The following is a 15,695-nucleotide window of genomic DNA, read 5'->3' on the forward strand; positions in this document are numbered from 1 at the left end:
AGGAAGGGAGCCACAGAACCGCCACTCTGCATCTACTTAGTTAAACAATTTGAGATCCATCTGCAGCCACCCACGGGGAATCTTCCCTGCACACTGCAGAGGCCTCGGGGACAGCTGGTGAGTCCCTCTTTGGAGGCTACATCTTCAGTGACAGAGCCTCTTTCCCAGGCTTCTCAAAATCACCTTTCTGGACCTTGCTGGATCCTTCCTGCTGCTCTTCTTTTTGCCATGACAAAGATCCATCTTTGGGCACTGTCCCGTCGTCCCACTCCCCCCACCCCCCGCCGCCCTCAGGCTTTGCCTGTGAAGCCAGCTTCCCTGAAGGAAAGGGGACCTGGAAGGGAGCAATGAAAGTGAGCCCTGCACATTTTAAACAGAGCGAATAAAAGCTGGGCAAGGTGGCGCAGGCCAGTAATCCAGGTGGTTTGTAAGGTTTGGGATAGGAAGATCAAAAGGTGTTCAAGTCCAAGTGCCTCTACACAGAGTTCAAGGTCGGCCTGAGCAGCGTAAACAGCTGAGCTGGTGGTGCTGACCTCTAATCCCAGCACTCAGGAGGGAAGGGAAGGGAAACCGAGAGTTTGAGGCCAGCCTGGGCTTATGAAATCCTGGCTCAAGAAACAAGAAAGAAGGAAGGGAGGGAGCGAGAGGAAGGAAGAGGGAGAGAAGTAGTGGTGTATAAATTGCATCTCAAAGTTCTAACACCAAAAGAAAAGCTGAACTTTAGAATTCCTGATCTAGAACTACGGTCCCCCGCCCCCCTGCCCCCTCTGCTTCCTGATCCTCTTCTCTTCAGTCCTGCCTTCCCTTCCTTGTCCATCCCCTTTTCAGTGTGAGTGCCAGCAGCTTCCTCTGGTTGCTCAGCCTTTTGTGGCCCCAGCCCTCAGGATCTCACCACTATCGAGCCAGCGCAGTTCAGGGAAGTACCCCCTCCCTTTGCACCCACCCCACAAAGTCAATTCCCCCTAAGAGGCGTTCTGGCACCAGCTGTCAAGATAAGACTTCTTCCCAACCTGCTACACAACTCTAATCCAAGATAGGAAATGCTGGGGGCCCAAAGGGAGGTGAAGATAACATGTGGAGAGAGAAGGGTTCTGGGAGGCTAGAACACGCGTCTTGCTGCCTCGGGGCAGGTGCTGGCAAGAAGAGATTAGAGCTGCGTCTTAAGGCTGGGGTCTATTTGAACGAGTGGAAGTGAGTGAGTAGGGAAGGCAGTTGCGTGGACGAAGCCATCTGAGCCAAAGCCCACCTCAGCACACCCTGTATGTCTGGCCACATCGCCGTGGTCCCCAGGTGTGAGCCATTCTCCTCCTCCTTCCTCTCCCTGAAGCTGCTACAGTTAGCGTCCGGTACTTCCCCTCCCTAACAGTTATTCCGAATCTTTCCCTTCTCAAACCCCTGCTATCCATCCTCACTCGCACCACCACTGGCTGTCCCTGTCCTCTCCTCTCCAGCCAGGCAGGAATCTGTCCCCCACTCCTCGTGAGCCTCAGGGTGCTTCTTTCTCCTGAGCCTGCATCCAAGATTCTCTAGTTGTGCCTCTCCAAGCTCCCCTGTCCCATCCCGACTCAGCTTTCACCCCATCATCCTCTGCCTCTGGACAGTGTAGCCTCCAGTTTTGTGGGCTGCTTACCGTCTTCCAGGCCCCACCTGTGCATCAGGGCCTGGGATGCAACCACAGTCTATCAGTCTTCCAGGCCTGGCTTCCTCAGGGACCTCAAGAAGGAAGCATTGGCCTCTGCTCTACGCTCTGCTCGCCTCTTCCCCGCCCACCCTCCCTCTCTCTCTCTCTCTCTCTCTCTCTCTCTCTCTCTCTCTCTCTCTCTCTCTCTCATTCTCTTTCTATAGTTAAGTATTGTCTGTCAACTTACTTAGTTTTGTCTCTCAACCTGTGCACTTCTTTAGACTGGGGTCCTGGGCATGTCTGTCCAGTTTCAGAGCTGCTTTGGCATCAGGCAGAGGTTGTCGGGGACAGGTTCCAGTCTTGGGCTCACCTAGATACCGTGGCACATGACCGTAATCTCAGCACTTGGGAGGTGGAGGCAGAAGGGTCAAGGAGTTCAAAGTTATCTTTGGCTACAGGAGTTAAAGGCCAGCCAAGGCTATGTGATACTCCATTTCAAAGACAAAACAAAACTCCACAAAATCCTGTGTTTATCACTTGGAGCTAGCTGTGTGATTTTGGACACCTTAGGTAGATTTCTTCAACCAGTTTCCTCAACTCAAACTGGAGACAGTAACCCTTGTGGGTCTGTTGTGTGAGACAGGGCAATATAGTTCAGGCACACGCAGCCTGTCTTAGACACCTGTGTGCTCAAAGTTAACGTACTGCTGCTGGCGGATACTCTTTTGGAAAAGGAACTCTAAACAGAGGTTGTGACCCTGCAGAGCTTCTGAAGTCTCTGCCCCCTTGAAAGGCATAATCAGAGATCAGCCCCAGCTGCTTGATCTCTTGCCTCCTCTCAGAGCTGGGCTGCGGTAGAGCAGCCCTGCCTACAAGCAGAGGTGTTTGGCATTCCAAAGACCACTGTGGGCATTGGTGCTACTGTGTGCCTAGGGGCTAAGGGATCTCCCAAGTGTCTGAGACAAAAGTCTCTCTTGGCGCTTGCCCAGTAGCCTAGTCCTCTGCCTGCCTCAGCCCCCTGCTCTGTTTTGTTTTTCCTAGTTGCCTCGGGGTCCAGAGACCAGAGTCCTGCTGTCGTTGTCACAGTTGTGACCGTCTCAGCCCTCCTGGTCCTGGGCTCTGTGATGAGTGTGCTGGCTATCTGGAGGAGGTAGGTAGTTGGTTTCATCCTGGTGACCTCTGGTGGGTTCTGTCCCCACGTGTATAAAATATGTACACACAAGTACCTGTAAGTGCACCTGCCATACACACACACACACACACACACAAAGACTCAAACACACTGCTACATAGATCCCAGTGCTGCCTGGGACCCTAAGAGCCGCCAACCCCAGCACTTAGGAGGTGGAGGCAGGAGGGCCAGGGGTTCAAGCCCTATACTTCAGCTCCATATAGCACTTGAGGCCAGCCTGGCCTGCACCAGACCCTTGTCTTACTTTCCCTCCCTTCAAAAGAGATACTAGCGGGGCCAGCAAGGCCCCTCCCCCACATGCCGCCTCTCATGCACCAGCTGCAGGCACTGCAGCTAGCTCAGCCACGCTGGGATGAAGGGGATTTAGCTCCTTAACTCATTAAATGTCAGAAGGCGGCTCTGAGGATGGAATCGCGCTCCAGCTGCTCCGGTGTGATTAGGATTCTCCCGAGGCACTCGGAGACGTCCAGCTCTGGCCCCCAACGGATCTGGAGCCCCTTGAACACAAGCAAAGAGAGAAAGTCAGTACGTGGATGGGAGAGAGGGGGACAGGGAGGGAAACCCATCAGGCTGAGCCGTGTCCTTCCCCACAAAGAAGCTTGCAGGCAGAGGAAGGGTGGGGGAGACAGGGCTGGAGCCTGGTTGGGTCTGGCTGAAAGAAAATTCCATTTCCTTTGGACAAAGCAGAGGCTTCAGCCCTGTGTATTCCCCACCCTTCTGAGGACCATCCTGCGATGCCCAGAGGCCCCTTGGCATTCGCAGTCTGGAGCTGCGGTAGGCAGACCCAGTGGGTTGGAATTGAGTGTAGAGAAAAAGTGGGCTGACTGGGGAGCCAGAGGGACGGGTGAGTGTTTCTTTGACACTGGCTATTGGCATGGCCTTGACCAAAGCACTGGTAGTGAGTGATGGAGGAGAGGTGTCTGTCCTGAAGATCTGGGAGCCATTTGTGCCTGGGCAAGGTGGGTCAAGGAGACAGGACAGTCTGGGCATAGTGGCGCACACCTTTAATCCCAGCATTCAAGAGGCAGAGGCAGGTGGAGCTCTGTGAGATTAAGGTCAATCTGGGTCTACACAGAGAGTTCCAGGACAGCCTTAGCCAGGGCACAATAGAGAGACCCTGTCGCAAAAGAAAAAAAAAAGGGAGGAGAGCCGGACAAGGGTAGAGAGCTCCTTCTTCATGGAGCTTAACTTTAGGTCCATGCTCGGGGCCTGTTGGAAAAGCAGGAACGGGCACCGGTAGGGAGCATCTCATCCTGGCTTTAACTCCCTGAGCTGTGGCAGCAAGCAGAGACAGGTGCACTGGAGCAGGCTGGGAAGACAGCTGCTGACTCCAAGTCAAACTGCCCTTCGGTGGGGGAACCAGGGAGCTAATTATCATACTAAGTCAGGATTTCATTACAGAATTTTCTCTTTAAAGGGTTATTTAAATTTATGTGTACGTGTGAGAGTGATGGCCTCTGTGTGTGTGTGTGTGTGTGTGTGTGTGTGTGTAGATCAGCTCCTTTGGCGCTATACTACTGAGCCATCTTCCCAGCCCTTATCATAACATTTTCATATAGACTTTATTTCATAGTTGAAATGAGTACTTACATTATTCTATTATTAAATAAAACTTGGAAGTCGATATCAGATATTGGGCTAAAAACCTGATAGCTCCAAAGAGCAACGGAGAAACGGTCAGCTGATCCTGCACTTCCACACTCCTAGATGGGAAAGACTATGCATCCTTCTAAGCCCTTCCCTATGACTTCCTTTGCCCCCCATCTCAGGTCTCCAAAACCTCTATGGCTAATTCTGGTCAGCCAAATGTCGACTCCGCCCTCTGATTCAAGGTTTAACTTTATTGGCAGTCTCGGAATGTCAGTGCAAACAAATCTCCCACCGTACAGTTTGCTGTTAGTTCTGGTTCGCCTGCCACTCACTCTTGCCCCCCACTCAGCCTTCCCTCATCTCTACTCCTCTGATCTGGATGGTCCCTGCCATGTGTGAGAGTTCCATGATTCATCTAGGTGACTTCAGCAGCCACTGGGTGGCCAGCCTGGCCTCTTGGTTTCTCAAGGTTTTATTCCTAAGTCCCCATCTTCTGCCTCTCCTAGCCCTCCGGCCATCCCCTTTGGGAGTGCTCTACCATTGGGTACATAAGGCAGTTCTTCTTGTGGCTCCTGAGGCCCTGTCCTTGTCCCTTACTCTGTCAGCTACGTCTGCAGCCCTGCTCTCCAGCATCAGTGATGGTCCCTCAGTGTCCCCCGAACAAGGCTGGAGACCCACCTGCTTCACAGGCATGCTCATTGCTTTGCTCTAGAGAAGGAGCCTTCTTGTTAGGCAGCATGAGTCTTTCCACTTGGAATGGAGCCCCATCCCCTCTTACCGCTTCTGGAACATGTTGCTGCTCACAATGCCCCTCGCTTACCCCCATACAAGAGAACTGTGTCTTAGTTACTTTTCTAGCTCCATGTCAAGATGCCATGACCAAGGGGCCTTAGGAGTTTAGTGCTGTGAAGAGACACCATGGCCACAAACAACACTTTATAAAGGAAAACATTTAATTGGGGCTGGCTTGCCATTCAGAGATCTAGTCCATTACTGTCATGGTGGGGAGCATGGTGACATGCAGGCAGACATGGCACTGGAGAGGGAGCTGAGAGTTCTACATCTGGATCTGCAGGCAACAGAAAGTGACCGTGAGCCACTATAGGCAGGCTTGAGCTTCTGAGACCTCAAAGCCCACCCCACTAGTGACACTCTTTCTCCAACAAAGTCACACCTCCTCCAGCAAGCCACACCTCCTAATAGTGCCACTCTCTGAGGCTATGGGGGTCCTTTTCTTTCAAATAGTCAGACCAGGCAGCTTAGAAGAAAGAGTCCATGACTTCACAGTGATGAGCATGGCAGCAGGTAGGCGTGCCAGGGGGGCAGAAGCTAAGAGATTACATTTGATCCACAAGCACAAGGCCTGGAGAGGGAGCTAACTGGGAATAGCATGACTTTTGAAATCTCAACCCTCCCCTCGTGACACACCTCCTCCAACGAGGCCACACCCACTCTAACGAGGCCACACCTCCTCAATCCTTCCCAAACAGTTCCACCAACTGGGGACAAAGCATCCAAGCATATGAGACTATGGAGGTCATTCTCATTCAAACCATGACACTCTGGGGCTTAGAAAGTGTGTTAGTGGCCGGGCAATGGTGGCACACGCCTTTAATCCCAGCACTCGGGAGGCAGAGGCAGGCGGATCTCTGTGAGTTCAAGACCAGCCTGGTCTACAGAGCTAGTTCCAGGACAGGCTCCAAAGCCACAGAGAAACCCTGTCTCAAAAAACCAAAAAAAGAAAGTGTGTTAGCCATCTGTTGCCGCGACAAAATATACAAGATGATCAACTTATAAGAAGTTTTTGGGGGCTCGCAATTTCAAAAGTTTGGTCCGCAGCCACTTGTCTTTGGTCCTGTGGGTAGCAAGTCATCATGGTTGGAGCTTGCACAGGGGCAGCTGATCACTTCCCTGGCATCCAGGAAGCAGTGAGTCAGGAAAGAACTGGGGTGACAATATTCTCCCAAAGGGCGTGCTGCCAGCGACCCAACTTCTTTCTCCAAGACCACACCACTTCTTTTTATCACCCCAGGCTGTGGACCGAGTCATTTGTCACTAAAGCCTTTGAGAGGCAGTCCAGATCCACACTATAAACCAGACAAGATGGCACACACCTTTGAGGACAGCCTGGTCTGCATAGCGAGATGCAAGGCTGCAGGGACTAAAAGTGAAACCCTGTCTCAAAACAATGAAAAAGAACAGAAATTTAAAAATCCGCATTATAACAGTAAGCTCTTTATTACCCGGATGCTGTTAAGCAGGGCTATCATTATCATGATTTTATTGAAGAGAAAATCCGAGCCACCCAGTCCCACAGCCACGGCGTGGGAGATGCTTGGATGTAAGAGCACATGGTTAGATGGCAAAGGGCATGTGTCAGAGTCCCTTCATGCCACTATCTCCTGTGACATGCCTTTCTTTGCAAACTGTTCCCCAGCCCTCTCCCTGTCTTCAGAAGACCCCGTCTCCGTCCCTGCTTTCTCCTCCCTTTGTTCCTGGAGCATCATCTCCTCTTCCCTTCTATTTCTCATCCTTGTCTGCAGCTTTCTTCTCCCCAGTCCAGCCTAATTATTCCCAATGCCTCCATTCTGGCTCCCTCGTCTCCCTGGACAGAATTCACAGTCCCTGTGTTTGTATTTTCAGAGCAGATCTACTACCTTCCAAGTTCCAGAAACATCCATCAGACTCCCTACCGGTAGATTTCACCACCACCACCACCCTCCACCCCCACCCTGCATCTCCCATCCTCGCAGGAGCTCAAATGTCTGAGCCTGAACTTTCCCTTGCTCTGCTCTGCAGTCGCTCTCCATGAACTCTCTGGGCAACTCTTCAGTCTTCCTCCAGCTCCCTGAAATCTTCAAGTCTTACAGCCCTGTCATATTCTTGTTCCTCCACACTTCTCTCCCCTCTGCCCAGGATGGGCCACCCCATAGCTCAAGCTACTGCCATCTCCTGAGGGGACCAGAGAGTGGCAGCCAGCATCTTCTTTCTTAAATGCAAGTTGGGAAAAAACTCATATGAAATGTAAATTGAATGAGGGCATTTCCCTGCTCAAGGTCCCCCAGCGCCTTCCTTTGCTCCCAGAACAAAAGGCAGAGTCTTCATGGAACCAGGAAAGCCCTGCCTTAGAATGCCAGATCCAGCCTGCTATGGGCTTTTCCTCTGGGTCAGGACAGATCAGCCTGTTATTCCTCACAGGGTAGAGTGGGGCTTTATATCAGGAGTGTAGGCTTGCTTGCACACCTCTGGAGTCTGTCTCCCAGCAGAAACACCAGGAGCGGTGATGGAACTGAAAGCCTAGAGATCTGGGTTTGTGTGCTGAAGGGAGAAGGTTGTTGGACTGCAAACCACAGAGAAGCAACTGAGGCAGCAAAAGTGAAGGAAGACGGGGAGGGAAAAGAGAACCGTTTAGTAGAGGTGGTTCAGTGGGTGAAAGTGCTTGTCATGGAGTCTGCTGACCGAGTTCCGTCCCTGGGACCCACAGGGTGGAAGGAGAGAAGCTATCCCCTCAAGTTGTCCTCTGACCTCCACAGGAGTCACACCACACACACACACACACACACACACACACAGAGAGAGAGAGAGAGAGAGAGAGAGAGAGAGAGAGAGAGAGACAGAGAGAGAGAGAGAGAATGAAAGAGATGTATTTTTTTATTTTATTTATTTATTTATTGGATTTTTTGAGACAGGGTTTCTCCGTAGCTTTATTGGCTCCTGTCCTGGAACTAGCTCTTGTAGACCATGCTGGCCTCGAACTCACAGAGATCCACCTGCCTCTGCCTCCCGAGTACTGGGATTAAAGGCGTGCGCCACCACCGCCCGGCGAGATGTAATTTTTTAAAAAATACTTATTTATTATGTATACAATATTCTGTCTGTGTGTATGCCTGCAGGCCAGAAGAGGGCACTAGACCTCATTACAGATGGTTGTGAGCCACCATGTGGTTGCTGGGAATTGAACTCAGGACCTTTGGAAGAGCAGACAATGCTCTTAACCTCTGAGCCATCTCTCCAGCCCAAGAGATGTAATTTTTAAAAGATTACAATGCTTTTTTAAAATGGAAGACAAAATGGGGGGTTGTGAGCTGGACATGGCCGTGCACACCTTTAATCTCAGCACGTGGGAAGTAGGGGCAGTGAATCTCTAGGCCAGCCTGGTCTACAGAGGAAGTTCCAGGAAGACAGTAGAAACTACCCAGAGAAATCTTGTCTTGAAAAACCAAAGTGGGGGGTGGCGGGGGAGAGATGGCTTAGTGGATAAGGGCATTTGCCATGTGGCTGATGGCAAGAAGCCACAAACAGGAGGGAGAACCAGCTTTGTCACTCGTCCTCTGAGTGACACACACACACTGTATAAATAAATGAATAAATCTGAAAATAAATTAAAACTGGAATGAAAAGAAGCCTTTCAGCCAGCAGGACAAGAAAGTCCCTCCTCAGAAGGGGCACAGAGCTTTTCTTTCTGAGGGGACCAAGAGGTGCTGTCCTGGGCCTGGTGAAGTGGGAAGGGCTGGGATCCCCTAATGAAAGGACATCTCTGCACCCCCACAGGCCCTGCAATGGCAAAGGAAGTGGAGACGCCCACGATGAAGAGGAACTGTATTTCCACTGTGAGTTGTCTGTGCCGCACAGACCCCCGTCTTCGACCCCATCCCAACTGTCACTTCCTGTTACCCCAGCAATGAGACCCCTTTCCTCAGGTGCTCTCTCTCTGTGTTCTCAGTCAAAGTCCCGACACGCCGCACGTTTCTAGATCCCCAGAGCTGCGGGGACCCGTTGCAGGCTGTGCATCTATTCGCCAAGGAGCTAGATGCCAAAAGCGTCACCCTGGAGAAGAGCTTGGGAGCAGGCAAGCCCTGGACCCTAGAAGTCTGGATTCATCAGGGAGCTCCGCCCACTGAATAAACCCCACCCACCAGGCAACACCCACTGGGGAAAGCCCTGCCTCTCTGCTATCCCCACCTCTTTTCAGCCAGCTTCCTCCTCCAATTCCCACCCCTTGGCCAGAAGTCCCGCCTCTGCAAGAGATTACCCCTTCCCAGAAAAAGACGCCCCTGCCCCGCCCACCACACTCACCAAAGGTGTTTGTGGCTCTGTCCTTGCTCCTCTGTTACCCAGGTCACTGTGGGACACCTGCCTATCTTCCCCAGATAACCTCCGGAGAGGCTTTCAGTTTAGTCCCAGGCTTTTATGGGACAGTGGGGAGGAGTCTTTACAGTAAGCGACGTCATTCTCCGTTCCCGAGCCTGTTTCCCACCCCCATAAGGGGCGTGGCATCCGTCACCCTGAGGGCTGAGGGTAGGGCCCTGCTGGTTTTGAGCGTCAATCTCTTTTTGGCGGTTCACAACCCTCAGTCAACTTTGCACCAAGAAACAGGCCTCGCCCTGAAACCTTCACAACAGAAGTCAGGAAGAAGCTGTTGGGCAGAGTAGATCTCATTGCCATCTGCCCTTGGCTTCGCAGGGTTCAAGGACCTTTGATGGGTAGGCACGGGCAAAGTTACTGTCTCTTTGTCACAGAGAAGGAAGCCTAGGCCAAGAGGAAAGAAAGAGATGAAACCCGAGGCGTCATTGCTGGTACTCAGGAGGCTAGGATTCGAACTCTGGAACTTCTCACAGCAAGCTGGAAATGACCCATGACCCAGAGTCTCCTCCTCCATTTGCTGGCGGGAGTCTGAGCTGCTCTTTCTTCTCAGGTCGGTTTGGGGACCTGTGCTGTGGCTGCCTGCAGCTGCCTGGTCGCCAGGAACTGCCCGTGGCTGTTCACACCCTGAGGGATGGTTGCTCTGACTCGCAGAGGCTCAGCTTCCTGGCTGAGGCCCTCACCCTGGGGCAGTTTGACCACAGCCACATTGTCCGGCTGGAAGGTGTTGTCACCCGAGGTAGGCCTGGCGCTGGGCATCTTGTAATCGGCTGGGTACTGAATGGGCTCAGGCACAACCTTAGTGCACTAGTTCACTTTCTTTCCTGTGACTCAGGGTGACCCCCATCTCTTGGGGAGTGGGTCACTTTCCCCTTGAATCATCTTTCTTTTCTTTTTCTTTTAAATTTATTTATTTTACGTATATAGTGTTCTGGGCACCAGATCTCATTATAGATGGGTGTGAGCCATCATGTGGTTGCTGGGAATTGAACTCAGGACCTCTGGAACAGCAGTCAGTTCTCTTAACCTCTGAGCCATCTCTCCAGCCCTTGAATCATCTTTCTTAGCTGACCCCTTGCAGCTCTGACTTGGGCCTCTGTCCCACTATGGACAGTTGACTTTTTCATACCTCAGCACCAGGGTGGATGGTAGGTGGGGGGTGGGGATGGGTGGGGTGGGGCTGAGTGGGTGGGATCTATGGGCTAGCTGGCTGGTGGCAAGATTAGAAAACTTGGCTCTGCGTCTGGCTGTTTTGGCTGAGGTGGAGTTGGTGGGGGAAGGATAGAGGCAGCAACGCAGTGTGTCTCCATCCCCGACACAGGAAACCCCTTGATGATTGTCACTGAGTATATGGACCTCGGGGCCCTTGATGACTTCCTCAGGGTGAGTGGCTGGAGTCCTGGGTTGGAGAGGGGCACCGATGTCATATTTTTCTCGTCTCTTCCCTTTTCTCTTGGGGCTCAGGATTGGGCATTGTTCCCACTGGGCAGGCTGACCTGCCGCTCGTGGTACACTGAATCCCAGAGGGACTTAGTGGCTTCCTGGGTGATCTGAGTGTACAGCCCTGGCCTCAGTCTTCACCCATTCCACAGCATCACGAGGGGGAGCTGATGACCGCACAGTTGATGGGTCTGCTGCCTGGGCTGGCATCAGCCATGAAGTATCTGTCAGAGATGGGCTATGTGCACCGGGGCCTGGCAGCCCGCCGGGTGCTTGTCAGCAGTGGCCTCATCTGTAAGATCTCTGGCTTTGGGCGGGGTCCCCGGGACCGAGCTGAAGCTGTCTACACCACCATGGTAAGGAGCTCCCTTCTCTGGTTCTACCTGCTACTTCTCCTGCCTTCTGGTCTCCATACCTCTACTCTGCCTCCTCCCCTGCTGGTGGTGGTCCTTCCCTACCTAGTCCCTCCCCTGTGATGGTACCATCCCTGTCAGCTGGACTGCTTCCTCAGATGTGAAGGGGTGGAGGAGGACGCGCAGGACTGCTGGTGACTCCGTGCTTTCCTGCTCTGCCTTGCTCATCCACCTCTAGAGTGGCCGGAGCCCAGCACTCTGGGCAGCTCCCGAGACGCTTCAGTTTGGTCACTTCAGTTCTGCTAGTGATGTGTGGAGCTTTGGCATTGTCATGTGGGAGGTGATGGCCTTTGGGGAGCGGCCCTACTGGGACATGTCCGGACAAGATGTAAGTGACCTATGGCTCCAGCTTCCTGACCTCTCTTCTACTCCCGTCCTGCCTAGAGTCGTCCTTGGGATGGTGGTAGTGATGGTGGTGGTGGTGGTGGTGGTGTGTGTATGCTGGGCAATCTGTATCCTGTCTGCTCCCCGTCTCTGGAGCCCAGGTGATCAAAGCTGTGGAGGATGGCTTCCGGCTGCCACCCCCCAGGAACTGCCCCTCCCCGCTGCACCGACTAATGCTTGACTGCTGGCAGAAAGACCCGGGGGAGCGGCCCAGGTTCTCCCAGATCCACAGCATCCTGAGCAAGATGGGGCAGGAGCCGGAGCCCTCCAAGTGTGCTGCGAACGCCTGTCTCAGGTACATCCTCACCAGCCCCTGAGCCAGGCCAGTCAGCCACACTCGCTTGTCCCAAGTGCAGCCAGCTGCCCCATGGCACCCGTCAGGTGTGAAGCTCCGCCCATTGTCCAGACAATCCGACATCCCCACCTGCTTCAGGCACATGTCACCTCATGGCAGTCATGTCCAGGATTTTTTGCCCTTTAATTTATTCAGCTCTCCACTTTTGAGTGCCCTGGTCCACTTCTTCAGGGCCTTTTGTGTGCCCATGGGAGGCACATTAATCCCTAGGTGTGGTCACCTTATTTTCCCCCTTGTCCCTTCTTGCTTCTCAAGAGAGTGACTGGGTCTGGGGCTACACCCTGGTTGTCGACTGACTGTGGTTTCTCTGCTCCCCAGGCCTCCCACCCCCCTGGCGGACCGTGCCTTCTCTACCTTCCCCTCCTTTGGCTCTGTGGGTGCCTGGCTGGAGGCTCTGGACCTGTGCCGCTACAAGGACAACTTCTCTGCAGCTGGCTACGGGAGCCTGGAGGCTGTAGCCGAGATGACCGCCCAGTGAGTCTAAGGAGCCAAGGGCAAGGCCAGGGTTCAGGGAACCCAAGAGAGCCCCTACCCTAGATGGGAAGGCCCCACCTGTCCTGGTTCTGGGCCCTTCCTTGTCCAGAGAAGGGGAGGGAGGGGGTTGACTTCCATGGGAGGAGAGGAGAGGAACTGGGTCTCTGAATGTGACTGTCACCCATTGCAGAGACCTGGGGAGCCTGGGCATCTCTTCCGCTGAGCATCGAGAAGCCCTTCTGAGTGGGATCAACGCCTTGCAGACTCGAGTGCTACAGCTACAGGGTCAGGGGGTGCAGGTGTGAGCAGCTCAATCCTGCCCAAGGACCTGTAAGCTACACCCCCCTTGGGTGGGAGGAGTGAGTGCTCTTTTACTCTTAGTGGGCCCTGAGCTGGTTGGTACCACGTTGTCCCCCTCCATTTCATATTTCCTCTCAACACCTTGCTGACCTAGTGGTCCTAAAAAAAGAGGTTCAGATCCCTGGAGAGGACCGCAGAGATAACGTCAGGAAGAATTTTAGGGTGTCAAGGGCAAAGCTGGTTGGGGAAGACAGTCAATTTCATTTTCCCGCTTGAGGTCCCTCGGTCTTCCACGCTCACTGGGGACTGGGCCTAATCAGTGGGCATCTCATTTCCCCAGAGAGTTTTTGGCCTGCCAGGTAGTAAGGGTCACTAAGAGAGACCCATTGGTTGTGGCAGAGGCCACAGCTGCCTGGGTGTAGAACCCTGGGCCAGTGAGTGGTGTTTCTTACTTCCTATGCCTTGGCTAGGTCTGTCTGAACCCCAGTGCCAAGGCCCAAGCGGGAAAGCCGTGCTGAGCTCAGGGACTGGATCCCCAGGCGGAGACTCCAGAGCTGCTTCCTGCCTTGGGTTGGGAGGGCAGGATGAGGGCCAGGCTCCTAGTAGATCACACAGGTCCTGATGCTCCCCCTGGGCCTGCCTGTCTCATATCTTTTGGAACTGATTCAGAAGAGCACGGACTTGGGGTGGGGGTTGCTCTGCATTCTGGAGGGTGGAGAGAAGGAGGAAGAGACTGAGGAGGGAGTGGTTTGGACAGGCAGGTCCAACCCCACCGTGTAGATGAAAAAGTCAGAACCTATAATCTCAGACAGGGTTGATGCCAGACCAAAATCCAGGGAGAAGGCTGGCTCTGGAGAGAAGATTGGTTGCCATTCCCCATGGCACCAGCGCTCTTCCCTGGGCAGCCCAGTGAACCCTGGCCGAGTGAGCCCCTTCAGGCTGCTCTGCCCCGCATGCCATGCTTCCTTGGTAGAGTGCCTGCCTTCCTGTGTGCTGCACAGAGCCCGGGAAGGAGTGTGGTGCTGAGCTGACCAATCTGCAAGGGCCCTGGCAGCTGGGAGAGTTTGACACCAAGCCGTCCTGGGAGGGCGGGAAGACTGCTGGGTGTGGACAGGACTTCTGGGGCCAAGGTTCTCTACATCACTCCTGATGGACACCCCTGCTCTGTTTTTGCTGTGGCTGGAAAGAGCAGTGGGGAGTGGAGAGGCAGGAGGGGACTTCCCCTGGGGGACAGGGAGAATGGGCAGGTGGACCGTTGACCTGTATGTGTTGAGGGATGTCCAGAAGGCTTCTTAGCTAAAGTCAGAATTGAATAAGGCCTTGAGGGGTAGAGCGTTCTCTCCATAGAGTGGATGGAGTTATCAGCAGGTTCAGAAACCAAGCAGGGATCTCTAACAGAGAGTGTGGGGGCTGGAAGCCACAGCATCTTTGGGGAGTACCCCATGGTTGGGGGCAGTGACTCAGCAGTGCCTTCGGCCTTGCCCTGCCAGCAGCAGCTCCTCCCTCATCAGAGCCTGCCCTGTTGTTGGCTCTTTGCTCCCTGGGCAGCTGAACTCAGTGACTGCAGGAATGCTGGAATAGACTGGGATACTGCGCCCCCCCACTGACAGAACTGGGGAAACTGAGACCCCACCACCACAGGCGCTTCCTTCATTCTCCCTCCAGGGAAATCTGGCCCATCATCCAGGGTTCATGGGACCAGTACCTCACCCCCATCTCAGCCACATCAGCCACTATCAGGGTCAAACTCCTCCCCTCCCCAGCTGTCTGCAGAGGGCTCCCTGGCTATGTTGGCAGGACTTCGGTGTCCAGGGTAGACCTCCCCTCTAATGAGGAGTGAGGTCCTAGAATCCTGAGGGGTCCGAGGCCTCAGGCCTGCTCAGGCACCAGCATGACACAGGGTGCTGGGTCGCCGGGGACCCTCCACGGATCTATTTTTATACATGGAACTTGTTCGCTGGACGGAGAGAGGTGGCCATATTGCCCTGTCTGCACCCACCCAGGGACAGAGGGGCTGGTTGTGGGTGGAGGCTCCTTTGAGGAACTCCGGAGATGTTTTTATATTTCTTGGGTTCTATATGCAGTGCAAAGTAATAAAAGCCTGTCTGCGTTACAGTCCTTTTGTGTGGCATTGTTAAAACACTGGGCAGTTGTGGGTGGAAGTTCTGCCAGCACACAGACCCTGGGTATGCATGCGTCTGAGAGCCTTCTGCTATGAAGAATGCCACAGTCTAGTGGAGACACAGGAAATGGGCCTGAACAAGGGCCAGCGGCACATGGGACACACTGGGTGTCATGAGGCTGCTTCTTCATAAAACCAGTTAAGCCAGGAAGTTATATGTGCCGGAGGAAGTGGTGCCTGAGCAGACATGGAGCTGGGGATGGGAAATGACCAGGTGGATTTGGGATGTGCGATGTTTGAAGACTGCTTAGGACATGGGTAGATATCTAGATCTGGGCCTTGAAGACTGCTTAGGACATGGGTAGATGTCTAGGTCTGGACCTTGAAGACTGCTTAGGACATGGGTAGATATCTAGATCTGGATCTTGAAGACTGCCTAGGACATGGGTAGATAACTAGATCTGGACCTTGAAGACTGCTTAGGACATGGGTAGATAGCTAGATCTGGACCTTGAAGACTGCTTAGGACATGGGTAGATAGCTAGATCTGGACCTTGAAGACTGCTTAGGACATGGGTAGATAGCTAGATCTGGGCCTTGGAGCAGAGATGTGAGCTGGAGACTGACCTCTGGGGTCATGGGAGGAAGGCCAGCACAGGAGC

At 53.5% G+C, this 15,695-nt stretch overlaps 1 protein-coding gene across 3 annotated transcripts in view; it reads left to right on the forward strand.

Annotated features, from left to right (window-relative positions):
• Epha10 (EPH receptor A10) overlaps window positions 1-15,029 on the forward strand; it is a 37,191-nt gene extending 22,162 nt beyond the window's left edge. For 2 of the 3 annotated variants that reach the window (XM_075945401.1, XM_075945402.1), the window contains exons 8-17: window positions 2,663-2,771; window positions 8,955-9,013; window positions 9,127-9,252; window positions 10,099-10,284; window positions 10,867-10,928; window positions 11,138-11,341; window positions 11,577-11,726; window positions 11,884-12,077; window positions 12,456-12,611; window positions 12,802-15,029. In XM_075945401.1, the coding sequence (XP_075801516.1) occupies window positions 2,663-2,771; window positions 8,955-9,013; window positions 9,127-9,252; window positions 10,099-10,284; window positions 10,867-10,928; window positions 11,138-11,341; window positions 11,577-11,726; window positions 11,884-12,077; window positions 12,456-12,611; window positions 12,802-12,916 (1,361 nt within the window). In that variant the 3' untranslated portion in view covers window positions 12,917-15,029. Of the gene's footprint in view, window positions 1-2,662; window positions 2,772-8,954; window positions 9,014-9,126; window positions 9,253-10,098; window positions 10,285-10,472; window positions 10,677-10,866; window positions 10,929-11,137; window positions 11,342-11,576; window positions 11,727-11,883; window positions 12,078-12,455; window positions 12,612-12,801 lie in introns of those variants that run through there. The other variant, XM_075945403.1, reaches the window with a different exon arrangement.
• Window positions 15,030-15,695: the final 666 nt, after the last annotated feature.

This window comes from Microtus pennsylvanicus, chromosome 13 (assembly GCF_037038515.1).
Source record: "Microtus pennsylvanicus isolate mMicPen1 chromosome 13, mMicPen1.hap1, whole genome shotgun sequence".
In the NCBI taxonomy this organism is placed as follows: domain Eukaryota; kingdom Metazoa; phylum Chordata; class Mammalia; order Rodentia; family Cricetidae; genus Microtus; species Microtus pennsylvanicus.